At 65.7% G+C, this 16,006-nt stretch overlaps 1 protein-coding gene across 2 annotated transcripts; it reads right to left on the bottom strand.

The window, feature by feature from the left end:
• Nucleotides 1-1,157: 1,157 nt before the first annotated feature.
• SCARF2 (scavenger receptor class F member 2) lies at nt 1,158-12,670 on the bottom strand (the record flags this gene model as incomplete). Of its 2 annotated transcripts, none has more annotated exons than XM_082667707.1 (11): nt 1,158-2,844; nt 3,627-3,779; nt 4,882-4,997; nt 5,269-5,386; nt 5,459-5,562; nt 6,171-6,299; nt 6,430-6,648; nt 6,750-7,269; nt 7,441-7,542; nt 7,645-7,703; nt 12,492-12,670. In XM_082667707.1, 11 exons carry the CDS (start codon nt 12,653-12,655, stop codon nt 1,934-1,936), a joined length of 2,595 nt encoding a protein of 864 aa, XP_082523833.1. In that variant the 3' UTR covers nt 1,158-1,933. The 2 variants fall into 2 exon arrangements, with proteins under 2 accessions (XP_082523833.1, XP_082523834.1); XM_082667708.1 differs by having other exon boundaries at nt 4,882-5,012; nt 12,492-12,655.
• Between the last annotated feature and the right edge of the window lie 3,336 nt (nt 12,671-16,006).

Here is a 16,006-nt window from a genome sequence, read left to right as displayed (position 1 = left end):
GAGGGAAGGTGCGTGCCCCGGGGACAGGGAGCCTGCCTTCCACGTGCTGCCTGACCAGGACAGATGCAGGGACTACGGCCACGGGAGCCACGCCAGATGTCCCGCCTGTGCCATGAGGCCATCTCCACTCAGGTGGCTCAGCCCCTGTACATGTCACTGACGTTTACCTCCACGTGGCATCTGGCCAGAGGGCAAGAGACTTGCCAGGTGAGATCCCTGAGCTGCCAGCACTGGCCAGACTCTGGTCGTGCTGGGGCCTATGGGGCGGGGATGGGGAGATAAATGGAGAATCTTGGCAGAATCTCCTGATCGAAAGAGCTGGCAGCAAAAGGTGAGGAAGAGGCCTGCTAGGCAGAGGCAGCGAGATGGGAGGAGCCCAGATGGATGAGGGACAGCGGACACGGTAGAAAAGTGAGGCTTTGGAGCTCAGGAAGGTCACTTGCGAGGCCATCTGAGGGCCAGAAGCAGTGAAGACATTAGGACAAATGGCCACAGAAAGAAGGCCAGGCCAGAGTGGGAGCAGGCCGAGGTTGGGCGGGGGAGCAGGGGAGGGGGGGCACTGCCAGCAGGGCCAGCCAGGGCTCTGGGCCAGGCGGGCTCTCCCCCTCCCCCCACCTCTCGGGCCGGGAGAGTTTCCGGCTGAGGACAGGGAGCCCATTGAGATGGACAGCGGGGCTCTGTGTGGTGCCAGACTGTCTTGTTTGTGCCAGATGCGGCCCGGCTGGAGGCTGTGCCCGTGGCCCGCTACACCCTGGCCCCAGCCTCTGACCCGCCCCAGCCACACCAAACAGCTCGAGGCCCCAAGTATAACAGCAGTGGGCAGTGGGGAAGGTGCAGGGCAGAAGCAGCCCCATGCGCTGGCTCCTTCCTCGTAGCCAAGGGTGCCACTCTATCTGCTCCTACACACCCTTCATCCCAGGTTGCCAGTCCAGGATGGGGTGGGCCGAGGTGGGTGCCCAATAAACTTGATAAATAGGTGAAGGATGGGCAGATGGACATGACCCACTTCCAACATAGTCCTGGGAGACCCACATCTGGGCTCCCAGGCTCCACTTGGGTCGAGGGATCCTGGCACACTTTCTTTGGGGGGGACATCCTCGTCAAGAGGCCCGCAGATAGGAAGCAGTCAGAGCACGGGGAGAAAAAAGGCACTTTATTAAGAAAGCTTTGGCCAAGCCCCTGCCGGGAGGAGCCCATCCTGGGGCACCCGGATGGGGTGGGAGCAGCCCTGCCGGGGGCCTATAAATACATCTCCACAGGCCACTGGACTTGCCCCTCGGATTCCCAGGCATGTGGGGTGGTGGGAGGCCATCAAAACCAGCTCGACAGCAGAGGGGCCAGGGCTGGGGAGGCTGGGGCTGGGAGAGCGTGGGTGGGGCTGGGGTGGGTGGGGAGACAGCCAAGCCTCCTGAGGAGCAGAGACCAGCCCTCCTCCCCAGGCTCCGGTCAACCAGATGCCCTGGGGCTCGGCCAGTGGAAGTAGCCTCTGGCTAGGGTCACAGAAGGGAACCTCCAGCCAGAGGCGCCAGGCCCTGGCCAGAGAGAGACTGCCAGGGTGGAAGTGCTTCTGGCCTCAGCCAGTGAGAAGGTGACCCAGCCAAGGCACTCTTGGCCAGTAAGAGGTGTTCTTTAGGCAGAGCCCTCCTGCCCTTGGCCTTTGAGACCCGGGCTGGTGGGAGCCCTCCACAGGCAGGCCATGGGAAGGGAGGGGCCAGCAAAGCGTCTGTCAGGCCTTAGCCACTGGGATGGGGCTTCCTGCCCGAGCGCGGGACCCCATCCAGGAGGGCCGTTGGGCCTGAGCCAGTGAGACGCAGCCTCCCGCCAGGCTGCTCTGGGCTGGGGCCCCCGCGGGAGACGCCGGGCGCGCACGGGACGCGGGGTGACAAGCAGCGCTGCTAAGTCGAGGAGCTGCAGGCACGGCGGGGCCGACCTACTACAGGGTGGGCGCGCCCGCTCGGCCCGGCTCGCCCGCCACCTCCCGGCTCTTCTTACGAGGCGGCTTCTGGATGGGGGTCTTCTTTCGGGGGGTGTCGGATCCGGGCGCGCCCGCTGCCGCCTTCTCGGGCCCTGGGGCCTCGGGCGCGGGGGGCGCGCGGACCGGCGAGGCGGGAGGCACCGAGCGCTTGGCCTTCTGCGGCGGCGCCGGCTTCTCTCGGGGGCCCTGCGTGCCCACGGCCCCCTCGGCGCGGCCCAGGCTGCGAGTCTTGTCGCGCAGCTCGGCGGCCAGCATGGAGGCGGCCTCAGGTGCGCTGCGCGGGGGACCGCCAGCGTCCGTGGGCTCTGAGAGGCCAGGGCCACGGCCCCGCGCTCGAGCCCGGGGCGGCGAGGGTGCGGCGAGGGCCGACCCCTCCTCTGCCAGCCCCGGGGGTCGCGGCGTCGGGTCGCGGGCCCTAGGGTTGCAGGGCTCGTCCGGCCGCGCCGATGTGTCGCTGGGCGTCCGTTTCCTCTTGCTGGGGCTGGGAGCGGCCTCGGGGCCCGCGGGTGGCGGCGACGGCGCACGCGCGGCGGCGGCACCGTGCTTGCCGTGGATCCAGGACACCTTGGGCTTGGTGGCGGGGTCGGGCGGCGGTGGCTTCCTGCGCTCGGGCGATGGCGAAAGCGACAGGCCTCGGGCCTCGCCCCGGACCCGGGCCGGCCGGGCCTCACGCCGGGCCACACGCGCATACAGCGCCCCGCCAGGCCCGTCCCCGCTCGACGCTGACCGCTCGCTGTCGGAGGACGCGCGGAGGGGCGTGGCCTCCTCCGCGGGCGTAGTCACCGGTGCAGGGGACGAAGCCAGCGCCTCGTTAGGGGCAGTGGCTGGGGCGATGGGGACCTCCGCGTCCCGGCTCTCGGTTGCCGCCTCTGACAAGGGACGAGCGGGGCGGTCACCTCCTCCGGAAAGAGCTTGGCCCCCCAGCCTCCAAGAGCAAACCCTCGCTGGCGCCCCGCCTCCCCTCCTCTTCCCGCCCCAGCTGGCGCTCAGTCGCCGTGGCATCCAGACATGCCTGGCACATTCACTGCACTGACCACAAACTTAGCTCAGAGCCCCGGAGGTGGAGGGCTGGGGTAGTGGGGCTAATTCCTGGGTTGCAGCCCCAACTCGGCCTGGACTCGCACCCCTCCCCCACCACATCCCCAGCCTGGGGGGCCACCATCACCACATTTGACCCTCGATTCATAGTCCTTCTTTAAGAGAAAGGCCTTCTAAGGCTCAGAGGTTAGTCACCTGCCCAAAGTCATTCACGGGGGTGGTCTGGGGAAGAGAGAGGCCAGAAGCCCAGCTATTCAGGCTGCTTCTTGATGTTTGTGAGCCAAGGCTTCAGGTGAAAGTGTGTCCCCATATCCTGCAAACCCCATTTCCTGTCTCCTCTGCCACCTCCTCCCCAGGCCCGGAATTTTCTCTGCCTGGTCTCCCCAGAAGTGAACCTGGGCTGTGGCTACCTCCCCAGACCCTACCCCAGTCTGGTGCTGGGCAGCAAAGAAGCCCACTCTGCAACCTCAACTGTGTATCCACCCCCCAGTTAACAGCATCACTAGCCCTTCCTCCCCATGCTGCCTGTCTCTTAGAGCACAGAAATTTCAGCTGGAACCTTTCACTGGGTCAGAGCGAGAGGGGTCCTCACCCCAAGCAGAGGGGCACTCACCCTCGTGGGGTACACAGTATACGGGGCCTTCATCCGTGGTGTCAAAGGAGGAGAAGGAGGCCCGGGAAGACCATGATGGCGAGGGCTGCTCCAGCCCCGAGGGTGGCTCCAGGAAGCTGCAGTTGAGCGTGTTATCCAGGTCGTGATGGGCCACTGGGGAAGGAGGGAGGCATAGCTGCCAGGGGCCCCGCCTGCCCCAGCCAGTGCCCTCGCCAGCCCTCCTGCCACAAATGATGGAGGGACCCAAGCCAGCCCTACCCCAAGATAGTGGGTGGGACAGGCAATTCAACAGGCTAGTGTACGGCCAGGGAGCTGAGTGAGGTCGGGCCGAAAGTTGGGAAAAGAGAGCACCTGGCTGGGAGAGCCCATCAGGGCCTCCAAGCCACGCTTCAGACCCTGTCTTGCAGCAGTTTTTGAATGCAAATGTGCAGTGGTGAAGCCACCCTTTGCCTCAGCCGTCTCAGCAGGCTGCACCCCTAGGCACAGCCTCCACAGACATAGACCCCACAACGGGGGAATCCCAGAGGCTGGCCAGCCCGTCCCCCTCTCACAAATGGGATGTGGGTTCCAGCCCCCACATCTGTGCCCATAAATCCCACTCTGCTGAGTGGGCCCAGGGGTTTTCTCAGCTGTCTGCATCTTTACCTCCCAGGAGACTTCATCTCCCCATCCCCCTCATCTTTGGAAACAAGTGGGAAAGACGCAGAGAGACTCCACCCCGGTGTGAGTCAGTGCAGGCAGAAGGAGAGAAGCAGCATCGCCCCGCACCCAGCCCCGTCCTGAGGTAGGGTGGGGGCCGAGGGACCAGCCTGCCCACTTTCCAGGAAAGACCCAGGGCACAGCTGGGGATCCGGGCCGGGGGCGGGTCTTCCTGTGGCAGGGCATTCCCACTCACAGGTGCCCGCGTCCACCTGCAGCTCGCATCAGGACCGACAGTGTACTCACTCCCGCAGACTGCGGGGGCCTACCGGCCGCGGATGTCCAGTCCACACTGCCCCACCACACCACACATGCAGTTACTCACAGTCACCGAGACAGGGCCCACACCTGCCCGCACACGTAGGACCCCTGCCTTCCTCCAGGGCTCCCCTGCATCCGCAATCCTTCTTTCCTCCCCCTGGTCGCACCTCCCCACGCCCCCACATCGACACTCAAGGCCCCGCAGTTCCTACACCGACCCCGTCACACCCATTTCCCAGCAGCCTCCTGCGTCGGGGGGTGTTCCCCGGAGACTCCTTACCTACGTCATCCTTACCTACGACCTTGGGCAGCTTCTGCCTGCGGAGAGGGATCCGGGGCAACTTCATGCTGATGCGGCTGAAGCGCCCGCATAGGCGCTGCGGCGCCTTCTTCCTCCCAAGCGAGAGCTCCCTGCGGGGGCGGGGGCTAAGCGAAGGGGCGGGGCCGTGCCTGTTCCAGAGGGGCGGGGCGAGCCCGTGGGAGCCCATCCACAGGGAGGGAGAGGCCTGAGCGGAGGGGCGGGGCCTAAGGCCGGGAGAGGCCCAAGGGAGCAGAACCTCAAGGAGGGCGGGGCCTGAGCTAACGAAGGGTGGGGCCCCCCAGGGCGGGGCCGGGAACGGCGCGCCGCGCTGCAGTCCCCGCACGGCCGGAACCGGGGAAGGGAGGGAGCTGGAAGCCTCACCCGCGCGCGGGGTCCTTGCCGCGGCAGGCGCAGCAGCAGCCGAGCAGCGAGAGCAGCAGGCCGAGGAGCAGGGCGAGCAGCGCGCCCGCACCCATCACACCCTTTCGTTGGTTGGTCTCTGTGGGGGTCACAGGGTCAGCGAGGTGCCGGCAGCCCCCGCGCCCCCGCCGGGTCGCCCTCACCCACTCACCCAGGCGGCAGGCACCGGTGACCGGGTCGCACGAGTCCTCGTGGCAGCTGCAGGCCTGGGCGCAGTCCACGCCGTGGAGCCCGGGCGGGCAAGTCAGGTTACAGCTGCGGGGGCGCGAGGTCAGGGAGGGGCGTGGGGTCTGGGAGAGCCAAGCGGCCCTCGGTTACGCCTCCCGCCCTCGCCCCCGCGGCCAGCCAGCCCCGGCCCGGCCCCGGGTTCTCCATTCTCTAGGGACTGCAGCCCACCCCCACCTCCAGCACACCCTGAGCGATCAATGTTTTGGAAACAAATGTGTGCACTCCAGTGGGACGGAGTCTAGGGGACGGGCCGTGGACACTGGCCGCAGTGCCCATTGCTGGGGCTGACTCTTCTGTGGGGGGAAAAGGGGCTGCCAGACGAGACCCTTGGCTGTACGTGGAGGTCCCTGCTCATTCCACATCATCTCCGGGTCACCTCAGCCCTGCAGCCCTCAAGGAACCCACTGGCCACAGGCTGACCTGGTTGCTAGATCCCGCTCGAGAGCTGGCTCCACCCAGGGCAGGAAGCTGCCCCAAAGAGCCTGTTGTCTCTCCCTAGCTGAAGTATGGGGGCCAAGGCTGAGGGGCCAAGCCTGGGTCCCGCCTGGTCGGCCAACGCAGCAGCACCTGGGGTCTGGCTGGAGCCCAGTGCCGGATACAGACCCCTCAAACCCCTTGGGTCCCCGGGCACTCACTGGGGCCCGTGGACGCCCGGGCTGCACAGGCAACGTCCCGACTGGAAGTCGCAGTGGCCGCTGCCGCAGTCGGCGCACACGAACGCGCAGTCCTCGCCGTAGGTGCCATTGCTGCACTTGGTCTCACACCTCGGAACGCGGGGAGGAGGCGTCAGCGGAAACAGGCAAACGACCCTTAAGCCCACAGAGCCCTCCGTGGAGGGCAATCGGGGGAGGCCGGCTGGGGGCTGTGTGTCTGAGGCGGACACGGGTTGCTCACCGGTCACCGATCCAGCCCGCGTTGCAGCGCGTGCACTTGCCGGTGACGTGGTTGCAGGCGTGCCCGTCGCGACACGGCGGGCAGCGATGGCCGCAGCCCTCGCCGTAGAAACCGGTGGCGCACGGCTGGTCGCACTTGGTGCCGTTCCAGCCGGGCTCGCACGTCAGGCAACGGCCCTCGGCCACCGTGCATGGCTGCTGGCCCTTGCACTGGCCGCATCTGGGGAAGGGGCAGGAGGCTAGGCGGGGTCCCGGCCGCCTCACCCCGGCTCCCTCGGCGCCTGCCCCTCCTCTCCCTCCCCGGCCGGGGCCCGCGCTTACCGGCGGCGGCAGCCCAGGCCGTAGAAGCCGGCAGGGCAAGGCTCGCGGCAGTACTTGCCCCGGTAACCGGGCTCGCACGCGCACGTGCCGTCCACCGGATGGCAGCGGCCGCGGAAGCACTGGCAATAGCGCTCGCAGCGCGCGCCGAACGTGCGCTCGCGGCACTGGCAGCGGCCGCTCTGTTGCTCGCACGGCGACGTGTTGCAGGCACACTGGTTGTTGCAGCTGCGGCCCCACCAGCCTGCGTGGCAGAGGCACGCGCCCGTCTGTGGGTCGCAGCGCGACGTGGCGCTACAGTAGCACGCGCTGGCGCACTGTGGGCCCCACCAGCCAGGCTCGCAGCGACACGCGCCGCTCCGCGGGTGGCACGCGCCGTGCTGGCATTGGCACGCATGCTCGCAGCGTGCGCCCCAGCGCCGCGCATGACATGTACACTGGCCCGTCACGTCCTCGCACTGCCCGTGTGGGTGGCAGACACACAGCTCCTTGCAGTCGGGACCCCAGAACTGGCGCGGGCACTCTGCAGAGCGAGCGGAGAGGGTGGGAAGCCCAGGTGCTCGCGACGGGGCCCAGACCCAGCCCGAACCTGCCCGTGTCCAGCCCCCCGCCCCCGGGGACCCACTCCCGACTCAGGCCCCGCCCATCTCTGGGATCCTGCCCCACTGCCCCGCCCGCCACAATCCGCGCTCACTGGTGTCGCAGTTGGCACCGAAGTAGCCATGGCGGCAGCGGCACTCGCCCGGCCGCACGCACACCTCGTTCTCCGAGCACGTGGAGTTGCCTTCGCACACAGCTGCGGACGAGACGCGCCCAAGTTGTCCCGAGTTCAGCCCCCACACTATCCCTCCTCTCCGTGACCCCGCCCCCTGCCCAAGTCCCAGGGTGCCCTACTCACCGATCCCACACTCGTCCCCCTGCTGCCTCCAGCCGGCGCAGCAAGTGAGCTCCTGGGAGCTGCAGGCAGAGAGAGGGCGCCTGAGCTCGGGACCCACTCCTAGTCCTCGCTGGGTCCCCCAGTAACCTCCACCCTGCCCTAGGGAGGTGGTTATAAAGGCCCTCATGTGTGCCCGGCACTGCTGTAGGTTTGGGAGACTCGAAGTGAATAAGACACAAATTCCAGCCCTCTAGAGCGGACACTGGGAGGCGGCAGATGGCAGACCATCTCCAAGAACTTCCCAGTTCCCTCTACAAGGGGTCTCGCCACTCCTCCTGATCTGTGCCCTCTTCCCCCATCCACTAGGCCAGAGAAGAGACCCCACATGTCCCAGGAGGGGCAGCAGTGAGGTGGGGGTGGGGCAAAGGTCCCTGGGCCTCCAGGACCTGCTCAGACATGGAGGTCTAGGGCATCCCTGGGGGTGGGGTTCTGGCCAGATGGGTGTCAGGGATCCAGATATGACGTGACCTGGGCAGTGCCAGGACTGGCTGGGCCGGGTGGGCACATCTGGATGCCCAACTGGAGCACCAAGGCAGATGGGTTGTCTCTGAGTGTGGTGGACACAGCGAGGTGTCCACTTGGAGAGGGGCAAGGTACACCCAGGGAGTCCTCCATCTGAGTAAGGAAAGTAAAACTGAGGGCTGCAGAGCACCAGGGCGAGACTTGGGCTGGAGGAAGGCAACGTTAGAATGTCCTCTCCGTGAACTTTCATAAAATCTTGTTTAATTTTATTTGGCTTTACAAGGTACAGTAGGAGGTAAAAAATTTATGTGTCCCATATCAGGGTGGTGCAGCCTCCCAAGGCCTGGGCTTATGGGGTGTGTAGGCACAAAGGTTTGGAGGCCCTGCCCAAGTGAAGCCATGGCCACTGGTGAGGGCCATGAGGGCTGAGGTGGGGTGTGCCCACACTGTGGGGCAAAGGAGGCTGAGAAGGAACAGACACTCAGGCTGCAGTTCTGCAGGGTCCCATCAGACCTAGAACTTCAGCCAAATGCTAAAGGCACATAGCCACCATTCACACTTCAGAGAAAAGGAGAGGGCCTCTTGGGAAGGATGTGAATCTAGAACCGGGATATGGTGATGGGAGGAGGTGGGAGGGGCCTGAGCACCCTGGTGTGGGGGTGGGATGGCCTGAGAAGGGAAAGGCTGCAGCTGCCCCATATCACACCCCTCAGAAGATGCCCTCCAACCGTTCCCAGCTCGAAATGATCACCGCACCCTGGATGGGGCCCCCGGACTCCAAGGGAGCCCCCTCTCCCAGAAAGGGCTGGATTCTCCTTTGGGCCAAAGATATGGGACCTGGGGAACAGGATCCATAAAACCCCAAACTTCAAGGAATGGGCCACCTTATTTTCCACAAATAAAACTGGAAACCAGAGACAGGAACTCTAAGCAGGCCTGGATTTTCTGGCCCCCATTGTCCCCACCCTCCCAGCTCCGAGATGGCCATCTGTAGGGAGACCCAGGTCCGAGGGCCCATCACCCTCCTGCCTCTTCTGCCAGTATGAACCCAGGTCTCCAGATGGAGAGCCTCTGTAGAGGTCCCTCCTGCAGGCAGCCTCACCAGATGGCCTGCTGGGATGGCCCAGGAACACTGACCACCTTCCATCCTGGACGACCTGGCTGCATGGCTCTGTAATCAGGTTGGGAGCCTGGTTTTAGGGCCACACTAAGCTGGATTGGATGACTGGGTCTGCCACTTGCTGTGTGACCTTGGGCACAGAACTTTACCTCTCTGAGCTCCAGCTGCTAAATCTGTAGAATGGGGCCCATAGGTTTGGCAGGAGGATTAAGAGAGTCAAGATGTGTCCAGCACAAACTATGAGCTCAGCCGAGGCTGTGCTGTGAGCTCCAGCCCATGCTGAGCAGGCTCTAGGAAGTCCCTGAGTTCACCTGGTCCTCCCAGCATGGCTGGTGCCCAGGCCCCACCCAACAGAGCTAACAACCCTGCTCCCCGGCAGGACAGAGCCCACGTGGAGGATGAGTCTGTGGGACTTTTCCTTCTGGGACGGGCTGGCAGAAAAGGCTGGGCTAGGTTGGCAGGCCCATTTTCTCAGATCTTATGAAAGTGAGATGACAAGAAAGATGGCCCAGTGCAGGGGTAGCTCCTACACTAGGGAAGGACCCTGGGGTGTCAATCCAGGCCCCTCAGCAAGCAGGCTGTGCTGCAGGCTGCCCCCCCATAGATCACTGTTACTGCAAATGAAGCTGCGGTGATTTAAACCTTCATCTTGAACCTGCCCAAGCCACCTCGGCAAAGCTCCCCAAGAGCACTGCCTGCTCACTGTGCCAGTGTCTGTCCCATTCTCTCCCCAGTCCAGACAGGAAGCTCCTCTGCCTCCACGCCCCCTGGGACTCCATGCCTGCCCCACTCTCCTCCTTCCCCCCTGGGCACCCCTCCCCTGGTTTCTGCCCCACCCCCCGCCTCCCTCCCCTGCTCTGTCCACTCTAGCTCCCTGGGGAAGCTCCCTAGGTCCCATCCAGACACTGACAATGCCTCGGAGGCCTCGAGGGGGGCCCTCCTCCCCACTAGCCCCTCCCACCCCGAGTCTTCTCCATCTCAGGGTAAAGACTGTCCTTCCAGGCTGGGAGGCTGGAAGGGGACTCTGCTCTCTCCCAGAGTGGATCAACTGAGTAACACGCCAGCTCTACCTTCCAAACTGGATCTAGGATGGGACAGGCCACTTGTCCCCCGCCCAGCCTTGTGAGAGCCACCCTCACCCTCCCTGGTTCTCTCCCACCTTCTGCCCTCCTGCCCCAGTTCATCTGCCACCTGACAGCCAACCCAGGTCACATCCTGCCCCTCTTCTGTGCAAAGCCCACGGGGGTTCCCATCGCCCTGTGGCCTCTCCTCCACCATCCCTGTCCCAGCCCCCAGGGCTCCTTCCTGTGCTTCCAACAGGCCCTCTGCACTCAGGGCCCTGCCCCAGATGCCACCCTGCTCTGCCTCCTCTCCCACAGGCCTCTCTCACTCATCACTTCCCACTGGGTCTCCCCAACTGAACACCTCCTCCCCAGCCCTTGCCAGATGTCAGATGATTTGCTGTAAATCTCCTCCACACAGGACAGCTGTATCCCTGCACCAACAACAGGCCTGCACACATTAAGTGTATGGGATTTTACTGACTGAGAGCTGCTCCCTGCCCTAGTCCTCCTGCCTCCGGAGGGAGGGAACGCTAATGGGAACCTGGCAAGGCCCAGCCTTGGGAAGGTAATGAAGAGATGGTCCAGACCCTGGGGGGGATGGGGGAGTGCCGTCTTTCCCATTAACCAGCTCCACACAGGATCACAGTCATCCCTCCTCTACCACCACCACCCCCACTGGACAGGAGTATGGACTGGCCCAGAAAGGTTAAGCGTTGTGCCCGGGGCCACTCAGATGGGGAGAGGTGGCACCAGGATCTGAAACCCAACCCAGGCTCTTGGCTACTGGAACAGGCCGCCTGATGGAACATCTCGGGGAGAGGGGGAGTGGAGGAAGCTCCGGACAGCTTTGCCTGCCATCGGATCCCCCCACCCCCCACCCCTGGCACGGACCCCCACAGGGAAGGAGAGCCGAGGCGGAGGGACAGGGCCGGCGACGATCGCGCCCTCCCACTCCCCAGGCGGCCCCGCCCGCCACAGCCGCTGCATTCCTGGGGCCGGGGAGGCCCGGGAGGCCCGGGAGGCGGCGGCGGCGGCGTCGATGTGAAGCAGATGGCGGGCCAGGCCGGCCCCCGCCCCAGAGGCGGGGCTCGCAGCGGGGAGGGGTCTGCGCGCCTCGGGATCCGAGCTCGGAAACCCCGCGCGGCCCCTCACAGCCCCTTGTCTGCCGCGACCGCCTGCCCCCGGACGCGGCCTCCCTGGGCCCTGCGGCCCAGGGCGCCCCCACCGCACCCGCCAGGAGCCCGTGATGCTTCTCCAGCTTCCCGCCTGCCTGGCGCCCCCGGCCCGCGCCAAGGCACCCCCTCACGCCGGCTCCTCGCCCCCGCGCGGAGATGCCCTTGACCTCGCAGTGGCCTCTGACAGACCGACCGGGTCCTCCGACTCCTGCGCCCACTCCTGGGTCCTGGCTTGCGCTCTTCGACCTCCGCGCAAGGTCCTGAGCCCGGCGCCCTCCGGCAGAGCCTGTCCCCTCCTGTCCCACACTGGCTTCCCCAGCCCGGCTCCTCGTGGCGCCCACCTCTGCGCCGCCCCTCTGCACCCCGTATCCCCACCCGGGAGTCCCCCATCCTCCCGATGCCGGCGCACGTCATTGTCTCTCTATTCCCGCTTCTGGGCCACTCTGAGCTCAGGCTCCTCGACGCCCACCTCCATAACCACCCTCTTCCCACCCGCGCCCGCTCTTTCTAGGACACAAATCTGTCCTTCCGACTCGCCTGCCTCAAGACCTCCGCGGCTCCCTCTTATCAGGAGCCTCGCTCCATCTCTCCTGGACGCTCACCCTCCCTCCATCACGGCTCGAGCCACACTCGTGTGTCTGGGCCCTTGCACATGCCATGCCATGGGCTTGGAATGAGCTTCCCGTCTTCTTACGGCCTTCACAATCCGGCCCAAGGGTCCCTTTTCCTGGGTCTGAAATCTCGAACCCCGTGTGTCAGCCCTCTGGGCGTCCGCTGCCCTCCGCTCTACCCTCGGCCGCTTCTCGCCCAGGGTATCCTCGGACGCACCGTCGTGGCCCGGCGCCCGGGCTCGGCCTGGAGCGGAGCCGGGGTCAGCGAGGGCGGCCCGAGGGGCCCGCGCGTTTGGCTCAGGGAGGTCCTGGGCGCCCCCTCCCCCCGGCCCCGGGTGTCCCTCCGGCCCCCTCCCCCAGCCCGGCCGGCTCCTACCCGGGCGCGCGGCACACGTTGCGGCCGCGCGGGCTCAGCTCCTGGGGCGCCGCGGGGCCGGGTAGCAGCCAGAGCAGCAGCAGCAGCGGCGGCAGCGGCGGCGGCGGCCCCCCGGCTCCCCGGCGCCGCGCCGGCCCGGCCCCCCGGGGCCCTGCGCCCTCCATGCGGCGCGGGGCAGGCGCGGGGCGGGCGCGGGCGCGGGTGCGGCCGCAGCGAGAGCGGCCGGAAGCGGAGTGCGCGGCCGGGCGGGGGGCGGCAGGAGGGGCGCCGGGCCGGGCAGGAAATTCCACATCGGCTCCCTGATCCAGGGCCAGCCGCGGCCGGCCAGGCGGCAGCGCCCGCCCCGCGCGCCAGACCCCACCCTCCGGCCGCGCCACCGCCCCTCCGCGCGGCCCCCGCCCCCACGCGGCCGCGCGCAAACTTGGGGGCGAACTTGGAAGGGGCCCTCCGGAGGAATCACCGGTCGCCTTGCCTTTCCCTCCCTTCCCCAGACACCCACCAGAGAAGCGGCCCCTGCGCGCTCCCGGCGAGGCCAGGCCCGGGGCGGGAAGCGGGTGGGGACCAGGCGCGACGCACGAAAGCCCCCTGGCCAGCGGCGCCTCGGAACCTCCAGGTCAAGGCTGCAAGCCGGCTTCTGCTCCCCCCGTGAGGCCCTTCTATGTCCGGCTGTGCGGTCAGCGCCTCCCGAGCGCCGGGCGCAATCAAAGCCTGCAGCGACGGCGGAGCCGGATGCTTGAGGCCTGCCTGTGAGTAGACTCGGTCTGGACCAGAGAGGCCTGGGTGAAGGGGCCCCCATAGAAACAGACTGGAGAGATGTTGGGAGCAGAATGGCTCCGCGCGGGCTCTGAGAGAATATGGAGGTAAAGGCAGGTGTCGGAGGCTGAGGGAGGCGATATGGTGGTGGTGGGGGGACAGCTCCAGGACTGAGACCCTGCCTGCAGCCCCTGTCAAGGTGTGACGATGGGCTGGAGGCCGCTAGTCACCAAGGAGAAAGTCCAGAAGGTGGAGTCAGGGCTGGAGTCGTGGGAGCTCCTGCCTCGGGAGGGGTGGGGTGACAGCACAGAGCAGCGCAGGGGCAGCAGAGAAAGGGGGTGAGGAGGGCCTAGGGGGACCAGGAGGAAGAGGAACCCTGGGCCCAGGAAACAGAGGGGTCAGACCCAACCCCAGGCCCATGGGGTGGGCAGGACGGGCAGGGCTGGGGATGGAACAGAAAGGGGGGCAGACAGGTCCCCGAAAAGATGAGCTGGGCTTTTGAGGACCTGAGAGTTGGTGGAAGGGCCTGGGCAGGGAGAGGGCAGCTGCTGAGGAGGGGAGGTGGCGTCCTGCCTCAGTTATGCGGGGGCCCCATCTGCAAGGGTGGGGCTGGCGGAGGGGGCCTGGAATAAGGGCCACTGAAAGGCCCAAGGCTGTGGGCATCACCAGGCTGGCAGAAGTCGGGATGGGAGGGAGCTTCGGAGGTTAGGGCCCTTCCCTGAGCCAATCTGGTGCAGGACGGAGGCACAGCTGGGGAGGGTGGCAGGGAAGTTGCACCCATGTGGTCATGAATGCAAACACTTCTCTGGGACAAGTAAAAAGGCCAACCACTTCTGGGCAGCTCTGCCTGGCCATGGCCCTGAATTCAGCAGTGCCCGGGCCCCTCCCATGGAACCCCCGTTGGCTGCCAGCAATGGAGGCCAGCAGAGGTCTGTGTGGCTGCACTGTCTGCCCAGCTCCTGACTTTAGAGGCATCGCCCTAGCTAGACTGGGTTCATGGACAGGCATCTCAAACTCCCTCATCTCTCCCCAGGGCTGCTTCCCGCCCCACAACCCCACCTCTGTGGGGGCAACACCTGAATGCCTGAATGTCACAAATCTCTACCCACCCCATCCGTGTACCACCTGTGTCTGGTGCCCGCAGGACAGGACCGTCACCAGCCTCGTCTCAGACCCACAGCCCCCTGCCTGTGTCCTGTCGCAGCCACCTTGCACTTGATGGTGAGTTCAGGTGTTGAGGGCAGGGCCCACGTCTGTACCAACCACCACATCTCCATCAGGAGACTGAATGCAGGTGGAGTGGACGATCGTCTGTCTGCCCAGCCTGTGCCAGGTGAATACCAGGCTGAGGAAGCTGGGGGTTCATAGGCACCCATATGACTGACCAGCATGCAGACCGTGGGAGCCAGGAGCCTGGGCCGACCGGTTCTGACTGGGATGACTTCCTGGGGGAGGCCAACTTTGAAGGGTGAGGATTTTGCAGACAGAAAGGGATGAGCCACGAGTGAAGCAAAGGCTTGAATGCAGGGCCTGAAAGCCTGCCAAGCTGGCAAGCTGGCTGCCTGGGCCCAGGGGCAGGAGCTGGTGGGCTGCTAGCGGTGGGTGAATGCTAGACCGAACAGTGGCAGGGCTAGGCTGCTGCCCAGCTCTCAGGATCCCTTCCAGGGCTCGTGTCTACCCCACCCCATGCCCTGTGGGGCCTCACAGACCTTTCCCCGCCTCCACTGCAGACCAGAGGTCTCTTGCAAAAGCTGTGCCTTGGTGTCTGGGTGGGGAGATAGCACTGGCAACCTCGGACACATTTTGGGGGCGGAGGCAGACATTTCTGGCTCTCCTTCCCAGGAACCTCTGGGGTCTGCAGGGACTGCAGCCCTGGCCTGCGAGGTGCTGGCAGAGACAGGAAGTGCTGGGTTCCTACTCCAAACTCACATTCCCACACCTCACCCTTGGGAGCAGGAGGATGACACTGGAGAAGTGGCCATCCTGTCCCACTGGAAGCGACCATCAGAGTCAACCCTGGGCTTGCCACCTGAAGAGTAAGTGCATGATGTCACGTGGGCTTAGGGAGTAGGGCACGTTTCCTCAGAGGTACCTGGGCCCCAAGACAGCAGTCACACACACCGCGACTGCCTCGCCCCCACACCCATCTTTAGGGTACCCCCAAAGGAGTCCAGAGCAGCTGGCTGCCTGCACCCCCCATGCCCTTCCTCCCACCAAGGAGCACACACCGTCCCTCTGCCCCCCTCTTCCATGGCAGGGCGCCAGGGCAGCAGGCTCTAGGCAAGGCACAGGGACAAAGACCCAGCTGTTCCAGGTGGCCGGGAAAGAACAGAGAACAGAGCACTGGGGGTTTTTCCAGATCCATGCCTGGGCCTAGGGGTCTGCAGGGGGTGTGGTATGAGGACCCCAAAGGAGGGGGGGTGTTCAGATGGAGGCTGGGCTGTGCAGAAGTGAGGTTGGTGCTGGAAGCCCTGCCTGCCCACAGGTCCCACCTGCTGGAGCATGGCCCTGGAGACTCACTTGGAGGAAATGCAGCGCCCCCTCCCCGCTACATGCTCAGATGCAGGAGGTGGGCAGGCCCAGGCATCTCTCTCTCCCTCCCTAGGTGCTAGGCTTTACTTGGGGCTGAGATGGCCACCTGGGATTGGACTAAAGTTCAGAGAAGAGGTCCTCACCAGGGAAAATGCTCAAGTGGGTGGGCAACCAGCTGTCACCAGACTGCGGCGGGCGTCCTGGTGACACCCTTCTAGCCTGGGGGTGGG

The sequence above is a fragment of the Grampus griseus genome (genome assembly GCF_964374135.1).
Source record: "Grampus griseus genome assembly, chromosome: 12".
In the NCBI taxonomy this organism is placed as follows: Eukaryota; Metazoa; Chordata; class Mammalia; order Artiodactyla; family Delphinidae; genus Grampus; species Grampus griseus.
Note: the sequence above shows the minus strand (reverse complement) of the source record. Positions and strands in the feature narration are given on the sequence as shown.